Raw genomic sequence first — 18,836 nt, forward strand, 5'->3', positions numbered from 1 at the left:
GCCGACTCTTTCGACTCCCGCCGGCGCAACGACTCGATTCCCGAGTCGACTCCACCGCTATAGGATCCGGAACAGCGCCAGGCAGGAGCTGGAGCCGGCGACTCCATTCCGAGGCCGCTTTCAAAGCCTCCCCCACAGGATCTTTGGGGCCTGTGCGGAATGGAGTCCGGCGAACGGCACACCCCTTGAGGTAGTAATCCGCGCTAGCTGCGTCCTTGTGGTCGTTCATTCTGTCAGGATTCACGGAGCGGACTGACGGAGGCGGACGCATTTGCTAAAACACGGTATTTTAATTATAATGAAAGAAATAACAAAACAATGACAGGAAACAGTAGTTACAACACAACACGAAATGAAACTAAACTAACACTTAGACAGACTAGACTGGGGAGCGAAACGACGACGAGAGAAACTACGGAGACAGACAGATAACATGACTGACATGAGAAAGGATAAATGAGAATGTGAAATGAACGACCAACAGGACACGAGACAAGAGAGCTTAAATACCAACACAAACGAGACACACCTGGACAGATAACGAGGACGGGTAACACATGACACGGACGAGGAGGCGGAACAAAGGCGGAGACTCGAACATAAACAAAACAGAGCCATGTGCAAATAAAGCACATGGCGGGGACAACAAACTGACAGGACGAAGGCGTGACAATTTATGCTTTTTAGGTGGCTGAATAAACTTTTGCCAGATTCCATGTACACAAGTCGTTTAAATGCAAATACTGGAGAGGATCCAAGTTTACATTCACACGTAAAGGTCAATGCCAGTTTACTTTCTAGTTTAAACATGATTTCTCACTGACTACTCCCAGTGTGGGTGGCACGGTGGTGGTGCTGCAGGTAGTGTCGCTGTCACACAGCTCCAGGGTTGTGGGTTCAAGCCCACTGTCTGTGAGGAGTTTGGTGTGTTCTTCCATCTCAGAGTGGGTTCCCACTGGGTGTTCCTGTTTCCTCCCACAAGCACATAGGTAGGTGTATTAGTTATTTAAAGGTGTCCACAGGTATGAGTGGATGTGTGTGGTGCCCTGTTATGGACTAGTGCCCCCTCCAGGTAGGGATGGGTTGTATCCACATTTGTCATACTGTCTCATAATATTATCGTGGTAAAATGTATTATCGCTGTGCTAAGTGAGCACAAAGTTGATTGAATTTAGCTAAACTGAGGGAGCAAATTTCAGCAAAGAACAGAAGTTCGAAAATAAGTGAAATAAGGCGGTGTGCATTGTTTAGAAGCACAGCTGGCACTAATGGGCACTTGTGGTTTAGCAGATTTTTCAGCGAACTGAAGCTCAAAACACACATATTTACAGGATAAAGCCATGTACCTGTGAGCACAAAGTCCAGTGAAGGATTTTTTGAGAATTATGTCTGTTTACAGCTTTCTTTCTCTCTCTTAACTGAAACTCAGCGCTAAACTTACAACTGCTGTGGGCTTGTGTTTTTCTTCACCTTTTTTAAGACCATTTTTCTCCACCTTTTTCTCCACCATTTAAGATAGCAGTCATTGAGCTCCCACAGCGCCCCCTCCCTGTGGCTCTCTTAAATGCACATGAACATTTTAGTCGACTTTTAAAGACACAGAACAGAAATTTGACACACCACACACACGTCAAAAATACTGCCCTCATTTTAAGATGCCATCCACACTTTTAAATACCTCGATATACGGTTTTATCATTATACTGCCCAACCCTACCACCAGGGTGTGTTCTTGCCTCGTGCCTAGTGATTCCAGGTAAGCCCTGAACCCACTGCCGCTCTGAATTAGATAAGCAGTTACAGACATTGAATGTATGAATGAATCTGTCAGTGCATCATATTGGCTGTCATATTTGTTTGTGGGTCTTCATCTGTCAACATCTGTAAATGTTGAAAACTATGGTTTCTTGCTAATATGTCCCTCCATTTTGTTCCTAACAAAGTGATAAAAAGCACCCTCCTGCTCCTTCTTTGCTATGGAGCAATGGAGTGAAGTTCATTTTTTTATCATGCCATGCTATCAAGCCTGCTGTTGTGTGCATTAATGCAGTAAATGTCCTTTAAAATGCATGTATGAGCACTGTAATTGTGTACTGAATCTTTTTCCTGTTGTGAGATATTAATCTGTAGCCTGCTGTCATCATCGCTTACTGTGAATTTTTGTCTGTGTGTGTGAAGAGGCTTTGTGTTGTAACAGCTTTAAGAACAAACATTTGATGTGATGTTTGCGGTTTTTAAATTTTTAATTGTTCACTGATCATTTATACCACTATACTTCGAACTGAAAACTGCCTTCCATTCCACATCTGTGATTCATTGTACAGATGCAAAGGGAAGAAGAATCAGAAATGAGATCTTCTTAATATCTCTGACAGAAGGAAACATTTACTGAAGTCTCCTGCTGCTCAGATTCTTCTCAGAAAAAGAGACTAGGAATCTCACAAGTGTCTCCTCTTGAATTTTTGTGGCAATCTCAGTGAAGTCACACACAGTACTCAAATTGGTCAGGCCATTTACTCTCTATCTACTTTAAAATTGGCATCTCAGGAAACTCATAACACTATTTATTCATTTTATTTATTGTTACACTTGTATAGTGCCTTTCTAGATATCTAAGGGTGCGTTACAATCAACACTGCACATACAACACTCAATCCCTCACATGCTGCCAAGAAGCGGCAGCCAAACGTGCACAGCGTATTTTCAACCAGGAATGACCGTCCACCTGGAGGACTGCATCGGGCACCAATACTTGTCTGGGCATACACACATTCACTCACACACATACAAACATTCATTCACATACACACTCATTCACTCACACCAGGGCAGCTATTAGAGAAGCCAATTCATATTTGGACTGTGTAAGGAAACCGGAGATCCCGGAGGAAACCCCTGCAAACACAGGGAGAACAAAATGTAAGTTAAAAATTCACTTAACAAATACAGTTTTACACATTGTTTTGTCTAGATGCTGTACCACTTCAGGGCACTTATTTTATTGTGAAGTTGCTGACAATAGCTACCTCTATTAATCTGTCTTTCCTACACAAGTTTGTTTTCAAACAGTGTTGGATCAATACATAGAATTCCATTAATTCTGTGGAGATTTAGCTTCAAGTACAGCTAGCCTAACTAAACTCTTACCCTAACCCTAACACTTACCCTAAAATATTTAAATTATTTACACTGTGGAGACCAGCTTGTAGCCCCATAACATGATTTAAAATCCTGGATTCCTCACACATACGCACACAAACACAAACCAGTTCCTTATCATTTTAAATAGACACCCTCGAGAATATCTGTCACTCATCTTTTTCTTCACTTGCAAGCCTCATGGTTGACACTGTTGCTTTCCCTTGCTCTGCCTCTTTCGTTGCCACAGTCAGTCTCTCCCTCTCATGCCCCCCGCCTCTCTCTCTCTCTCTCTCTCCTCTCTTTTCCTCATGTTATTCTACATGCTATTTTAAACCCCTCCTCCCGACGTACTCCCTCTCATTCTCTCCTTCTCTCTGTCTTCCCCTTTCTCTCTCTCTCTCTCTCTCTCTCTCTCTCTCTCTCTCTCTCTCTCTCCATCTTTCTAAAAATTTGATGATGCTGTTTAATGATAGATGAGTTGCCCTTGATAGCTTGTTCTTGCCTGTCAGAAACCGAGACTGCTCTGCATTCCCAGGATTCACTGTTTGTAAGTACAGCCTGCATCTGTGTGTGTGTGTATGTGTGTGGAGACATGTGCCAGTGTAGGCTGTGTGTGAACCAGGCCTCATTTTGTGCTTCAAATATAGGCACAGTTTATTTTTTACCTTTCTAAAAATATGCTGTTGGAATATACAATCGGGTGTCTATGCACACAGTTATGGTGCAGATAAATTAGATGACACGTGACAGATTAACCACATGAACACAAAACATGAAAAAGAGTGCATAATTTCCCTCTTATAAGATGTCTCCTGCTTTACATAGCTTATTAACACAAGCAGCTCGAAAGTGTTAGCATCCCATTGCTGTTGACCCCAGTCATATATTGAACCTTTATCCCTTTATTAATTTACATATGCTTTCACATACATACAATTTACATTCATAGATATCTATTTGCTGCACACGGTCAGTGTTGTAGGGATATATGTATATATATGATTTGTATGTGGATGGTATAAGCCTCTGACTCGGAATCATAACGGATCTGTCATCATGACATTTGCTTAACACAAGGAAAAACATAAGTCGTGCAACAGCAGCAGAAACAGAAACGCTTGCCTGTAGTACGTGCTGATGTTTAAATTATTTTTAGAAAGAGTTATTTATAAGAGAGAGAGGGCTAATAGAGAGCTCAGCCTTGGTTTCCCAAATGTTTCATGGGGGACTGATAATTGATGTTATGATGGATAATTGCTGAAGCTTTCAGCTCCACTCCTCCTTGCAGGAATCATTCACAGAGGCAAGGGACATCACAACATTTCTCATTTCAGAGCCAATAAATACGGCTTGTATTGCTTCACTTACTGCGGTGAGACCCTCCACCTGTGACATTCTCTGGTGGCTCTGGTTAGATAATGCTGAGTGTTATAGTAAATGTACAGATAGTGGTGAGGTTGTTTTGCACTGTTAATAAGCCAGGCTGCATTTAAAGTAACACTGGGTGGAATGTTTTTTGACTGGTCCAGGAACAGCTCACCTTGTCTCAGTCTTGCTAAACCAAACAGCAGAACTGGTCCTTGGCCATGTATAACTTCTGCCATTAGCAGCAGCAACAAATTTTCCCAACGGAAAGTCTGTGATTTTCACCATGTGTCAGATTATACATCAATTAGATTACAGTCATTCAGTCTAATATCATTTACTTGATCAACAGTACGATTCTGCTGTAGGCTAAAGCTGCATTATTTGGATGGTATGTTCACAATGGCAATCTCTTTTTAATTTTCATGCAAACAGAATTGAACATAATTTTTGATAGCAAAATTCTGCACATAAAACATCAGTGCCTTTAATTTACAGGGCATTTATTTCAAGTACATTCATTTTCAGGAGATTCCAAGGAGAATATTACATGGGAATAGTCAGAATGAAAAATAAATGTTTCCAATATGTATTGCAAAATATATACAAAGATACAATGTAAACAGGTCTGCTAACAGCAATGAAACCTCTGGATAGCCACCTAAATTGTCACTAAGCTACAGGAGGAAAAGAAATAAACAAAAAATGCATTGTAAGAAAAAATACTGGTCCACATCCAGGTTTCACTGTGAGAGGATGTGTTGGTTTTGCCTGGATTGTGAAAAGCAGGAAAACATCAACAATTACTAAGACAGATCTTTAAAGAAGAGGAAAATTATTGCTCTCAATAGTTTTAAAATAAGGAAAACAGAGCTCAGAATGGAAGGATGGGCGCTGTAATAAAGATGAAGGGTGGACACACCAAAGAGCAAAACTGGACATTACATTAAGCAGTTACTTTCATTTTGTGTTAATATTTTCTTGTTTTACTATGCAATGAACAACTTGTGTGTAATGGCCATTTTGACTGAAACTTCAATAAACCGAGCCATGCTTGATGCATATCCGTAGTTAGTGTAGCATGCTTTATTTGTGTGTGTATGTGCTGTCCCCTCTAGCTGGGATTGACTCACAAGTGTGTGCGTGTTCTGACTACCATTTGTGTGTGTATGCTCATGTTTTTTGGCTGTGTGTCTCTGGCTGAGCCACAAGATGAGAAGAAATTTGTCCCTGAAGTGCGTTCCATGCACAGCTAGCCTTTAATTGCTTGTTCATGATTGTATTTACATGAAATATTAGACAGAGTTCACTATATTTCCTCTCTGCAGCATCTCCCCCTCTTTGTCTTACATTCTGTGTATGTGCGTAAATGAATGTATACACTGAGTGAAAGCCCAGTGAGTCCTGACTGACATATAAAGTGCATTGACTCTATTAATAGACCCCAGCACTCCTATTCCTTTACACACTCCCATGTGCACACACACACACACACTCTCACGCACGCACACACACACACACACACACTCATGCAGGCATGAGCTGATTCAGCTGTAGTGTCCTTGCTCTAGGAGACTCCTGTAGCAACATCAGAGCTCCACCAATCAAAAAGCTGCGTTACAAGCAGACTTCCCTACGGTGTTGGCCAAATCGATGCAAGCTAGCCAAATCATTCATACACTTTATACACATATACACAACCCTGCTATGTTTTAACTCTTAGACTGCTGTTCACATACTCAGAGTACAAGCAGGACAGACGAAGTGTTATAAGACACAGAGTTACAGAGGCCTTAGGTGAAGTCTCGTACTGTGGGCTGATTACTAATGCTTAATTGTCCGTGCTGCTCTGAATGCTCAATGTAAGACATTCATAACAGACATGTATTAACATTGTAGATATTATTGTACTAACATGCTAATGCTTTCTTCACTAGAGTGGAATCACGCTCCATATAACTAAACCACGTGAGCTTTTTAATTAGTAAAATGTTATTTAGCACATGCATGTCATTGGATTTCACTTTTGTGCAGATACAGATGCAGAAATATTCATAAAAGGTGTCATTTTTGTCACATTGATTTTATATAAACTCATATATTAACAAGAAAAGGTACACTCTGAAACCAAAAGGCTTTGAATTATTTTCACATGTAGTCATGAGTGTTCAGAAAGGCCTGTTCTGTGTAAATGCCAGGCTCTGCCAAGGATGTGTCCAGTCTCCAACCCCTGTTTATAAATTTTAGAAGAGTAGATGTTAGGGATGCATGAATACCTTTTTTTTTCAGCCAAGTACAAGTACGTGTATTTATGTACTTACCGATACTTACTTAGAATTAAGCAATCAGGAGCATTTTGTAATAGTGTAATTATTAATTAAAACAGTTTTATTTAATTAAGACCTTTTTGTTCTTTTCTGGAACTGCCCATATTTTATTTAGCATTTTCCCACATTAGACCACCAATAATTTGAGATCAATAAAGTATCTTTCTATCTATAAATTAGTAACATGAGATGAAACAAGCTCTTGATATGCATTTGCACAGTGTTGTGCATCTATCGGAAGACAGTTTCCATTATTCCGTCATTAGCTCATTAGCGGAGCAACTTGCACTAGACACAAGGTATTGGATGTTGGTATTGGAGTCTCGTTTGCATTTACAAGTATGATTAAATGAACATGCTATTGGGTAAATACTCGATTCCAGTATTGGTATTCATGCATCTCTAATATATAAATAGACATAGCTAGAGACAGGAGGCCTTGGGTCTCTGAGATCAGGAAATTGCATCTCTGCAATTTGCAGATTATGTTGTCCTTCTGTACATTTTGAGTCTGAGGCCATTGTAAAGATATGCACTGTCCAGGTAAGGCATAAAAACCTATTCAAAGTTGAGAGTGATGGGTGCAGGTAATGCTGTCGCTGTCGCTGTACTGGAATGTAGTGTTAAACAAGCTCTGATACCAGTTCACATCCCCACCCTCACCTGTGGTCAAGAGATTTGGATAAAGATGGAAAAAAATTAGTTCACAGATAAAACGTCTCAGTCGGACAGCTGGACTCTCTCTGTCCTTGAAACAATCATGAGCTAGGAGTAGAAACACGACACCTTCACATTGAGAGGAGCCAGTTCAAGTGATTTGAGCCTCTCATAAGGATGCCCCCTGTCGCTTCCAGTTGGAGTTATACCTGTCACATCCTACTGGGAGGGGGCCCCCTGGGTACACCCAGGGCTCTCTGGAGAGATTTTATTTCCCAGCTGGCCTGGGAACACCTGGGGGTCCCCCTGGAAGAGCTGGAAGAAACCGCTGGGGACAGGGACTCCTGGGTTTCTTTGACTGACCTGTTGCTGCATCCACCCTGAACTGAACAAAGCTGAACTGTTAAAGCGGAAGTCAGATGATTATAATGTTTATTGTGAGTTTATTGAGGAGTTGCCTGCTATTTTTACTTGACAGGTGTAGAGGTAGAGGTGTGCTGAAACAAAAATAATTGGTCTGTGTTATTTTTTCTGTCCACTAGTGCATGGAGACATCATCAAAAATCAGAGGATGTTTCAGAATTTTTCTGCTTTATAAAAAATATGAATTATTATTATTATTATTATTATTATTATTATTATTTATATATAGTTAGTTTTTTTTTTTTTTTTGGTGAATAATGCTTAATATAGGGGTAGCATGGTGATGCAGCAGGTAGTGTCTCAGTTTCACAGCTCCAGGGACCTGGAGGTTGTGGGTTCTAGTCCCGCTCCAGGTGAATGTCTGTGAGGAGTCGGTGTGTTCTCCCTGTGTCTGTGTGAGTTTCCTCCAGGTGCTCTAGTGTCCTCCCACAGTCCAAAAACACATGTTGGTAGGTGGATTGGTGACTCAAAAGTGCCCATAGTTGTGAGTGAATGTGTGAGTGTGTGTGGCCCTGTGAAGGACTGGTGTCCCCTCCCGTCTTGCGCCCAATGATTCCAGGTAGGCTCTGGACCCACCACAACCCTGAACTGGATAAGCAGTTACAGATAATGAATGAATGAATAATGCTTAATATAACCAGTGGATGAACTTAGGTAAAAAGTGTCCATTTTGATTTCAAGTATTTGGAGTCCCTAAAGATGACATGGTGATTGTTTTTAATAGACTGTGGCCACGAGATAATATATTGTGGCTAAAATATAATATATGAAGATAATATATTAAACCTAAATTCTATTAATTTGAACACTTGTAGGTTTTTGCTGGAAGGTTTTCTGGCTACATAACATCTTTTTGTACTCGCATCACATTCTTTAAAAGAAGATCTAGCTCCTTTTAGGCACTTAAGCTTTCAAATGGCTAAATAATGGTGCTGACAATGGCAGTAATTTAACCATGAAGATATCAGAACGGCAAACTCAGTCTTCATCTGCTCATTCACCCTTATCAAACCAAAGATGCATGGAATAGCCAGTTAGTTACTGGAGGTTTCAAAAGTGAGGCTGAGTTGGCTTTTTTGTTGCTACAGGGGTAAGATATTATATTTTATTATAACTAGATACTAACACAGTCAGCCAGGCTATTGTTGCTGTGAAAGTTGTTGCTTTTAGCGTAATGTAATGTACTGTTACAGTGTTGTACAGTAGAGAAGTACTGTATAGCAGACAATTTTAAGTGCTGTCATTTTTGTAAATACAACCTATATAAGTGCACAAATATATATCTGAGTCTGTGGATGCTTTATGTAGCTACTGTACAAGGCTTTGCCAGCTGTAACCTTACACAAGAAATAATGTTTCCTTGTGGTGAAGGACTTAATATTTCTACCTCTTGGTTATGAAATAGAGCAGTTTGCCTGTCAACAATAGGAGCTGAATGTAAAAGCATGGTTTCAAAGCACATAAATATTTTGACAGAGCTGTTGACAGAGCACTGTAGAGTCTCTTAGCTAAAATGTACTTTGCTGGCGATAGTATGCAATCAAAATATCTACTTTCTAACTGAAGATCTATCTGCATTTATAGCAGGTGTTTTTTTATGTTTTGGTCAATGAATGTGTTAATTTCTATATCACTTTCTCCTCAGAAATAGCCTTAACACTCTTCTCCAGATTTTTAGTTTTCTATGTAGTATGTCATCATATGTAAATGAAACAATAAGCTCAAAATGTAGAATAAGGTGTCAAATGGCATTTTATTTACATTCACCTGCATTAAATAAAAAAATGCTTTTACCTTTAACTACATTCTTACTCTTTAGCATATACATGTTTTTCTGTAGACAATGACGATATGTATCTGTATGTAAAACGTATTAAAACGTAAATACAATTGTTATGCTGAGATAAATAACAACAGTCACTTAGCTAACACTTAGATACACATCTGCTGTACACATCCTCACAGAAAACACAGATGGAATTACGTAATAAAAACCGAATTCATATAAACACTTCTGAAAGTCTTTAAGAAGAATCCCAACATGATTTTACAGACACACACATTCCACCACGTTTTGTTTAGAGCGATGTAGTAGGTGCAATGTGCTGTATCCTCTTTAGCATGTTTGCTGAGGCTGGTATGGAGCCTTCCCCAGCGCTTCTGTTTACAGCTGCATGCCCGGTGTGTCTCACATGTATTATTTGTTTTTTGGTTGAAAGGCGAGGCAGGGATTGGCTGCTGTTCTTCGGGTTGATTAACATCCAGAGTGGGAAGAGCAAGCCAACACTGGAAATTGAGTGCTTAGCTGTATACCAATGTCTGTTATAGGGCCCTAATTATTGAATTCTCTTACGTCTGAAAATATTGACTGAGCTCATTAGATTCATCCTCACTGAATGGGGACTGCATCAACACATACAAGCTGTGATGTGATATCAAACAGAGGGTTGATACAAGTCTGGAGGTGATTTTAATAAACATATACGAGCAAGAATCTCGTACAAATGTAAAACATGAACCGGAACAAATCCACAGGCTTACTGACACATCTACTCTCACTGGTTTATTAACATTAGCATGAACAAAAGCAATAAATAACAACCAAGGACTGAGCACAAACGCTTAAGAAGATAACAGAGTCAGAGACACCTAAAGATTAATCCGACAGATGTGTGATGGGGCCTAGCACAAGGAACACAAGGACAGGACATAATGAAGCACATGGCAAAGAAAACAAACAGTAGAGGCAAGTGATACAAAAGCACAGGAGAGGGGAATCTCACATCAACAGAACAAAATATAGAAAAAAATCAGAGCGAGAAACAAAGCAGATCAAATCATACTCTGTATGACAAGTTAAAGGAATAAACATTATTATTACAGAAATCTTCTCTATGTTATTTTAGAGAATTGCCCTGTATTTGCCAATAATCTTATATACAATTTAACTGAATTTTTCATTAAAGGAAGACCAGAAAAAGTGATATACTTATGAAGTAAAATATGATGGATTTATTAGACATAATGACATAAGCTGTGACAGAGAAGAAAAATCCTCTGTATCTTCCATTTCTCTCTCTCTCTCTCTCTCTCTCTCTCTCTCTCTCTCTCTCTCTCCCTCTCTCTCCCTCTCTCTCCCTCTCTCCCCTGAGGGTGAGTCTTAGTGACACTACCATGAGGTGATGGAGTTAAATTGGCTATTTCCATGTAAATATGCATGCGTGGTAATTACCGTCGAGATGACTGAGGACGGGCAGTATGATTTCAGCAATCAGAGAGAAGAGTGGTAGAAATGGAGAGGTGCAGGGAGAGGTGGAGGAGGAAGATGTGGAAGAGGATAATGGCTTACATACAGACATAGTGCAGGCACTCCAAATCTGTATTTCTTTCATAAGCTTAATTAGTAGGCTGGCAATGACCTTTCTCTCTCTGTTTCTCTCGCTCTCTCTCTCATTCTCTTTCTTTTTGTCTCTCTACCTCTCTCTATCTTGTTATGTCTATCTCTTCTCTATCTTTCTATCTGCTGTCTCTAGGGAAAGAGGAATAAACCAGGTGTCGAGTCGGTGGGCACTCCAGACTCTGCACGAGGTCGAGGAGAGAAGAAAGCTATCAAGTAGGTGTAGGGCATCACACTCACTGCCTCACTCATTTCATTCATTACCTCTCTCTCTCTCTCTCTCTCCCACTGTCTTTCTCTCTCTCTCTCTCTCTGAGCTGTAAAGGGGTGGTGGTCAACTATGTAAGAGATGGTAAGGCAGCGCAGAAGTCCAGTTCCAGTTGATGACCCCTAACTCTTACATTCTGCTGATGGCTTGTGGTCACGTGACCAGCACTGTCTAGTTACTTACTTCCGTTGCTTAATTCTTTTCCTGCTGTTTGCTTTTTTCTGTGTTGGAATGTTAACCCGTCTGTCTGCTGCAGGGTCTCCGTGTCAGCCGATTTCCTTTAAAAAAGAAACAAAGTACTGGATCTGCTTACTGTGTGCAAACCAAATCTCCTTCCTCTTTCGTATTCATTGAGGAGTGTCTTTTACATTATGCATGATTCCGCTTCTTTGACTGATAGCATCTCTGAATACAGCAAGTAGTGCTTAAGTGTGTGTGATGGCAGAATATGAGCCATGGGGAGCGGTGCACTTAGTAGATGAAGCTGTTTTTAATAGGGCATTTTCTTTTGTGTGTGTGTGTGTGTGTGCGTGTGCGTGTGTTCGTCAGGTGCTTGGCGGTCTTAAGTGTTGCCTGTAAATGAGAGTTAAGTGGGGTGGGTGTGTGGTGTTGGCGCGCGGCTGCTGCTGCTGTTGGTGCGAGCTGGTGAAGGCAATCGCTGCTTCCTTTTTCTCATTCTGTTGGAGAGGTCGTTTGATCTCTCACTCGTGACTCATGTAAAATGAAGTTCAATTGCCTCAGTAATGCAGCTGCACTCTGAGAATAATAACGGGGCATCAGTGTTTGTCTGTTTGCAGGTGGTGCTGGAGTCTGAATGTGTTTTTTTTTTTTATTCCTGCATTTCATGGCTATAAGTTGCAAAATATAAATGTGATGTGTTTGACGCTGAAAAAGCTGCTTCTTCTGTTTATGCTTTGCTCTCTGTGGATATAGCTGCAATGATCTACCTGCCCTGCCTTTTTTCTCCCTGATGTCTTTAGGAAATGTAAACCGCAAGCTGGACTCTACCAGGCTTTCAGTTCTGTGAAGCTGTTATGTTTGTTTATTTATTTATTCTCTCCCTGGCTCTAACTCTCTCCTCCCTCCTTAGCAAAACCAAATGTTTGTAGATGACTGTGTTTTTGAATGCATTTGTATTTACCTCTGTACCCTGTATGTATAGATTGTTTTACATTTATGAAATCCATATTATCCCCCCTCTCTCACCCTCTTTCTTGCATTCCTCTCTATTTCTCTGCCTGTCACTTGCTAATGTGTTTTATACATAAAGAAGTGAATATAGAGGCATGTATGACTTTTTTGCTGAGGACACGCGAGCTTTCTTTCCACAAGTCTGTTTAAATTACATTTTTTCAGCAGATTGTAAAGGGAAGATGTAAACTCCATCATAAATGGACACTCAACCTGCCACGATGTCTCTTCCCTTGTGTTCCTTAAAGTGTTTTGTGTGTGTGAAGGACCTTAAGGGTTTTTTTGCAGCCTGGGTAACTGTTCCATTTAATCCTGTTTGATGGATGGACGGATGCATGGCTGCTTGGAGAGATGGATGCCTGATGAGTGGATGAATGTGCTGTGTCTCATGGATGTGTGTGTCTCTCTCTGGCCTTCAGTGATCTAGACAGAGACTTTTGGAATAACAATGACAGCAATTCAGAGCAGCAGCGGTGGAGCTCCTACCCGCCCAAGGAGTTTGTACTAAACATTTCTCCCTATGCCCCTTATGGAGACCCTCGCCTCACTCTCAAGTGAGTCTCTGTCCAGGCTGGTAAGAGACCCCAACCCCAACCCTTACAACAGCCTTCCCTCCACATCCCTAAAGTACAATCCCCTGGCAGGCCTGTAGTGTGCAGTTGGGGATGCAGCTATAAAGCTTATTTAAAAAATTAAGCTACATAAACGCAATCACAATATGTGTCCAAATGTTTGTAAGACTCCTGCTCATTTAGGGTGTCTTCTGAAGATCGATGACTCTACTGTCCTGTAAAGGCTTATCACTAGACTTTTATATTAGATGTTTAAGTGTTGCTAAGCCAGTTTGACTGCATTCAGCCACAAGAATATTGGCAAGACCAGGCACTGAAGTTGGACCATTTGTTTTGAATCAGATACTAAAACTACCAAAAATTCCAAAGGAACTAATTAAATAATAAGGAAATAATTCTCCATCACACCAGTGCATGCACGATAGCTCCCTACTGGGGTAATTCATAGCCTCTATACCCTTCTAGCCAATGCACACTGAGCATGGTGACCAAAGATTTATTTGCAGTTGACCTCAAGTGTCACATTTCATTGCTCAATGCTTTTCTATTGTAATGAATGCTGCTATAAAGCTGTGTGTATAATTGAACTAATTTGGGTCAATGATGCTTGTTTATGTTAACTAGCACATATAATTCATTACTAAGTACTCTGTTGAAAGGCATTGATTTTAAGGACATTATTGCCTCTTTTTACAACTAGTGATATATATATATATATATATATACAGGGTGGGCCATTTATATGGATACACTTAATAAAATGGGAATGGTTGGTGATATCAACTTCCTGTTTGTGGCACATTAGTATATGGGGGGGGGGACTTTTCAAGATGGGAGGTGACCATCGCAGCGATTTTGAAGCCAGTCATTTTGGATCCAACTTTTGTTTTTTCAATGGGAAGTCACCTGAAACTACAGATACTGGAAGCTTGTTCTGGTATTCTTCTGCGGTGTTGCTATCAGTGTGTGAAGAGTGGGAGAAGAGGGTTGCATTGACAACCCAACACAATGGGCAGCACTTTCAACACATTTTATAAGTGTTCAGAAACTTGTAAATAACTCATGAAAGAATAAAGTAACGTTAAAGCACACCACTGTTTCTCTTGTGAAATTCTCAACAAGTTTGATGTGTCACATGACCCTCTTCCCATTGAAAAAACAAAAGCTGGATCCAAAATGGCCACCATGGTCACCACCCATCTTGAAAAGTTTCCCCCTCCCATATACTAATGTGCCACAAACCACAAACAGGAAGTTAATATCACCAACCATTCCCATTTTATTAAGGTGTATCCATATAAATGGCCCACCCTGTGTGTATATATATATATATATATATATATATATATATATATATATATATATATATATATAAATGTTGTAAATCTGTGTGTGCTCTCTGCTCATTCAGGATGTGATGGAGTATTTTGAGCTCCTCTTATGAGTGACTCGTGCTATGTTTAGATTTCAGTGTGGTGCAAATTTAGTCTGGCCACCATGAATGTATCCACAGGGTGAGATAATCAATTTTCTGACTGAAAGTGTTGATATCTTGGGGAAACGATGACGCTGATGTGTCCTTGGCTAATGCTTGTTTGCATAATGCAAGGGAAAAGATTCACTCACCATTGTGCATGCATTTTAAAACAACATGTAAATGCACCTTCTACAAGGTTGTCTGAAAATTGCCTGCACACATGTCCTGCCCCGTTTAAAAGAGGCCAATATTAAACCTTAGGCTTTTGGAATGAAACTCATTTTTGCTTCGTGAAAATTTGTATCTAAGCATCACATTGGATATTGTCCATGAATAAGTAGAGCAAATAAAAGCAATGTTGAATTCAGCATGTTCAGCAGATTTATACTAGCTCTAAACTCTATTACTCGTGTTTGCTCTGGCCTCCCACGCTCAGAAACTTTTAACTAAATGTCACACGTGTTATTCAGACTCCTCTCTGTAAGCCATCATAGAAAGCACTGCTGTAATTCGGTGCGGTTCACTTCCCTTATAAAGCCTGCAGGTTAGCGCAGCTTCTTGCTTCTCGCTCAGAAGATGACAGGAGAAGAATTGTGAATAAAAGCCCCTCATTCCCTACAGCCCTGCCAGTCTTTTCCCAACCCTGTAGCCTCCAACGTCACCCCTTTCCCCCCATGGGGTGTTACCATGGAGACGGACAACCCTCGCTGTTGTGACCCTCTAACAAATGAGTTGAAGCCGACAGATCTACGCCACTAGCACATCTTATGTTTATTTGTGTTTTGCTTTCTCTCTTTCACTGCTCTGTGCTGTTGAGGGTTGACCGTTGGAGTGAAGTCGTGCTGTAGTAACACTGTTAACCCTGGCTGTGCGTTTGCCATGTTTGGTCTTGTAGGGTGTTGTTTTGCCTTTTTGTGCAGTGCCACTAGCACCTCTCTCACCCGCCCCCCAACATATGACTGAATGTCTCCCTGCAGCCCACCTGTCCCTCCCTTTCCTGCAGTGAGGAGGTGAACGCACACCCGCTTAATTCAGCCCAATTTCAGACAGATCCTGCGCCTCCTAAAGGTCTTATTATAACTGAGGAGCATTTTCCCACCTCTTTGCTGAGGGGTGAGCTTCATAAGCACTTCTCTGTCAAAATTTGGCTTTAAGTGTAGAAGCAAGTAAAGTCTCAAAAGGGTAGAGCTTGCAGAAAAATATTAATAAATAAATAAATAAAAATTAATAATAGTTGTGGCAGATTTCCAGGTGTAAAGAGCAATTTTGCAATTTTGTATTTATACATCCAATCCTGGACAATAAATATTGAGTATCTGCTGTTGCTGAGTCTGGATTTGTGTGTTTTAGTGGAAAAAAACAAGTGCAAAAGGCACATTTCAAGATTTTCAAGAAGCCAGAGCTTAATATATGAATTAAATATCAGTTTAGATACCACCGTTTTGTTGGCTCGAGATATCCATCTCTGTGTTATGTTCCTCCTCTCATTCAAATTCTATCAATACTTCTCCAAAGTTTCTAAAGAGGCCCAGGGGGAAGTGGAAACGGTTGAACTAAAAAGGTGTGTTGTGGATCAGGGCTACAGCGTAAGATGCGCTGAGGCCGGAGATGAGAGCTGTGGACTTGAGCAAAACTAGCCGAGAAGACAGATTCACTTCGCCATGCAGATCAACCCATTCGTCACACTCCTAGCATAGTGCATATTTAAGACTGTCAAAGAGTCTTTTGGACCGCTTAACCTTTGGATCGAATTTATAGTCTTGGCTGCACCATTAGAAGTAGAGTGGGAAGGGAGTGTGTTTATGTTTGTGAGGAAGTGTGTCTGAATGTGTCACTATTACTCAGCTCATCTAGGGAGATCATAAGACATCAGGCTTACTTGGCCCTTTATTTGTCTTGGCATGCCCTTTAGATCAGTTCTCTATATATACTGTGTGCTTTAAAGTTAAAGTTCTTAGTATATGCATCTGCAGACTGGGAGTTTGACACTTCACTTGGTCTCGTCTGGTTTTGCTCTGATCAGCAGCTGCCACTCTCATTCACTCAAAGCCTCCTAATGTTACCTGCTCTTTTACTGCTACTGTTGTTTGTGGTGGTGTTGCATTGTGTGTGTTCCTGCAGTGTAGTTTGTGAGAGTCACATTCTGGCCACCTGGTGACACATGGTGGTATAACTAATCACAATGAGTACACAGTGTTAACCTCTTGTGTGTTCAAACTTATTCTAATGACATTAGAATTCAAAGCGTGGTGTGCTGTGTCTAAACAGAAGCATGTCTTCAGCATCACCAGGGGGTGCTGCAGTGCCAGCTATTCCATCATTGTCCATGCCAGTTGTGCCATTCCAGTATCATCGATCAAAGCTGAGAGCACAGTGCTTTCCTGCATTAGCAAAAGTGGCTGCATCACATACAGCCACAATATCCTGAGCTAATGATGTTGCGCTCAGTAAGGCCCCCTAGTGACCAGCCAGCACTCTCTGACACTTTCGCTAATGGCATTGACTAACAGGAGCTCCGTGGCTCAGGAAGCCCAGACCTCATTACAGACGTGGTCCGAGCCGATATTCATTTCATCCGCCTCTGTGCTGACACCTCCACAATAACCCTGGGCCTTCAAAGCCCCTGAGAGCTGCTCTTGCAGCAGTCGGCTGTTTATGTATGTTGGAAAATATAACACACTCGAGTCACTGAGGTTACTGAGAGCATAGAACGCCCACAGCAATCAGAGAGTGGCTAAAGAAGAGAAATGCTCAAAACCGAGCAACGGCTGGAGGAATTTGAGAGAAAGGAGTACTTCCTTGCGTCAAGCCCATATGTTGGCCACAGCATGCATGCCTCTGCTCGGCTAGTGCTGTAAGTAGAGAGCAGTCAGGCTTTCAGTGAACACTGTGGGAACAGGACCGCAGTGAATTCAGGATATTCTCCAGCCGTAGTTGACTCCCACCCACTGCACACCTACTCATGTCACCTGCAGGAGCCTCAGGTCACACACCTGGTGACACGCGTCTCTGTAGATCTCGTCTCAAAATGTGGGGCTGTAACAGCCTAAATGTAATTTAATTAGATGTTTTGGCAGCCATGTTAAAGGACAGTCTTCTCAACATTTACTCTTCAATGATTGAAAGGCGTTTTTATAAAGGCGTGCTCCTCTGTGACCATAAAGGTGTGTGTGTTTTTTTTTAATGACTACAATCAAGGGTCGTAGTAGAAGTCTTAATTATATCTTACATCATAGGTGTTGCAAGGCCTAAAGACTCCTGCCTTTAGCTCCATAGCCTCATATTTCATATGAGACAGAGTTTTTAAATATTTTTTATTATTATATATTGTTTTTTTATTTAAGAAACATTTCAAGACTGTCTTTAGATAGGTTAGGTCAAAGCTGTTTTTTCTGTCTGTCCGCTTGAAAGAACCCAACTTGTACACAAACAAAAGCACACACATGCCCAGTGCACTGTTTATCTGTTGTTTCTCCTCACATTTAACCCCTTGATTTACTGTTAACCTCTCTTTATGTCTTCTCCCTTTCTCTGTTTTATTATTCTTCCTCTGTGTTCTTGGTTCCTTCTGCTGCCCCCACCTCCTCCACTTACCTTCTGCCCAGTGGTGCAGTCCCTGCGGGTCAGAAGGGGTCCCTGGGGGGACGTGGGGGAGATGGCGGGGGTCCCTCACGCAGCGACAGTGTGAAGAGCATGGTGATGGGGGGCAGTAAGGCCGGCAGGTGGCAGACCGTGCAGAGCCACATGCAGTCTGGAGACCTGAAGAACGGCAAGTGAGTCTGAGAGAGAGAGAGAATGGGTTAGAGAGATAGACAGGGGGGAATAGAGAGAGGGCAGACAGAAGCAGTGGGGTTCAGGATATTGTATAGCGTGATACAGGGAGGATTAGCAAGACATTAAGGAAAGAGAGAAGATGAAAGGTGAGTACAAAGACAGACTTTAACCTCAAAAACCTCTCATTTAACCAAAGAGAAAATAGAGAGGGAGAAATCGAAGAGCACCAAACAGACGGACAAGA

General features: G+C 41.2%; 1 protein-coding gene across 2 annotated transcripts in view; it reads left to right on the forward strand.

The window, feature by feature from the left end:
• syt7a (synaptotagmin VIIa) overlaps positions 1-18,836 on the forward strand; it is a 140,197-nt gene that overhangs the window by 87,302 nt on the left and 34,059 nt on the right. Inside the window, exons 3-4 of one of the 2 annotated variants that reach the window (XM_066667277.1) lie at positions 11,447-11,526; positions 13,189-13,323. In XM_066667277.1, coding sequence (XP_066523374.1) covers positions 11,447-11,526; positions 13,189-13,323 — 215 coding nt within the window. The remainder of the gene's footprint in view (positions 1-11,446; positions 11,527-13,188; positions 13,324-18,836) is intronic. The other variant, XM_066667276.1, reaches the window with a different exon arrangement.

This window comes from Hoplias malabaricus, chromosome 4 (assembly GCF_029633855.1).
Source record: "Hoplias malabaricus isolate fHopMal1 chromosome 4, fHopMal1.hap1, whole genome shotgun sequence".
Classification (NCBI taxonomy): domain Eukaryota; kingdom Metazoa; phylum Chordata; class Actinopteri; order Characiformes; family Erythrinidae; genus Hoplias; species Hoplias malabaricus.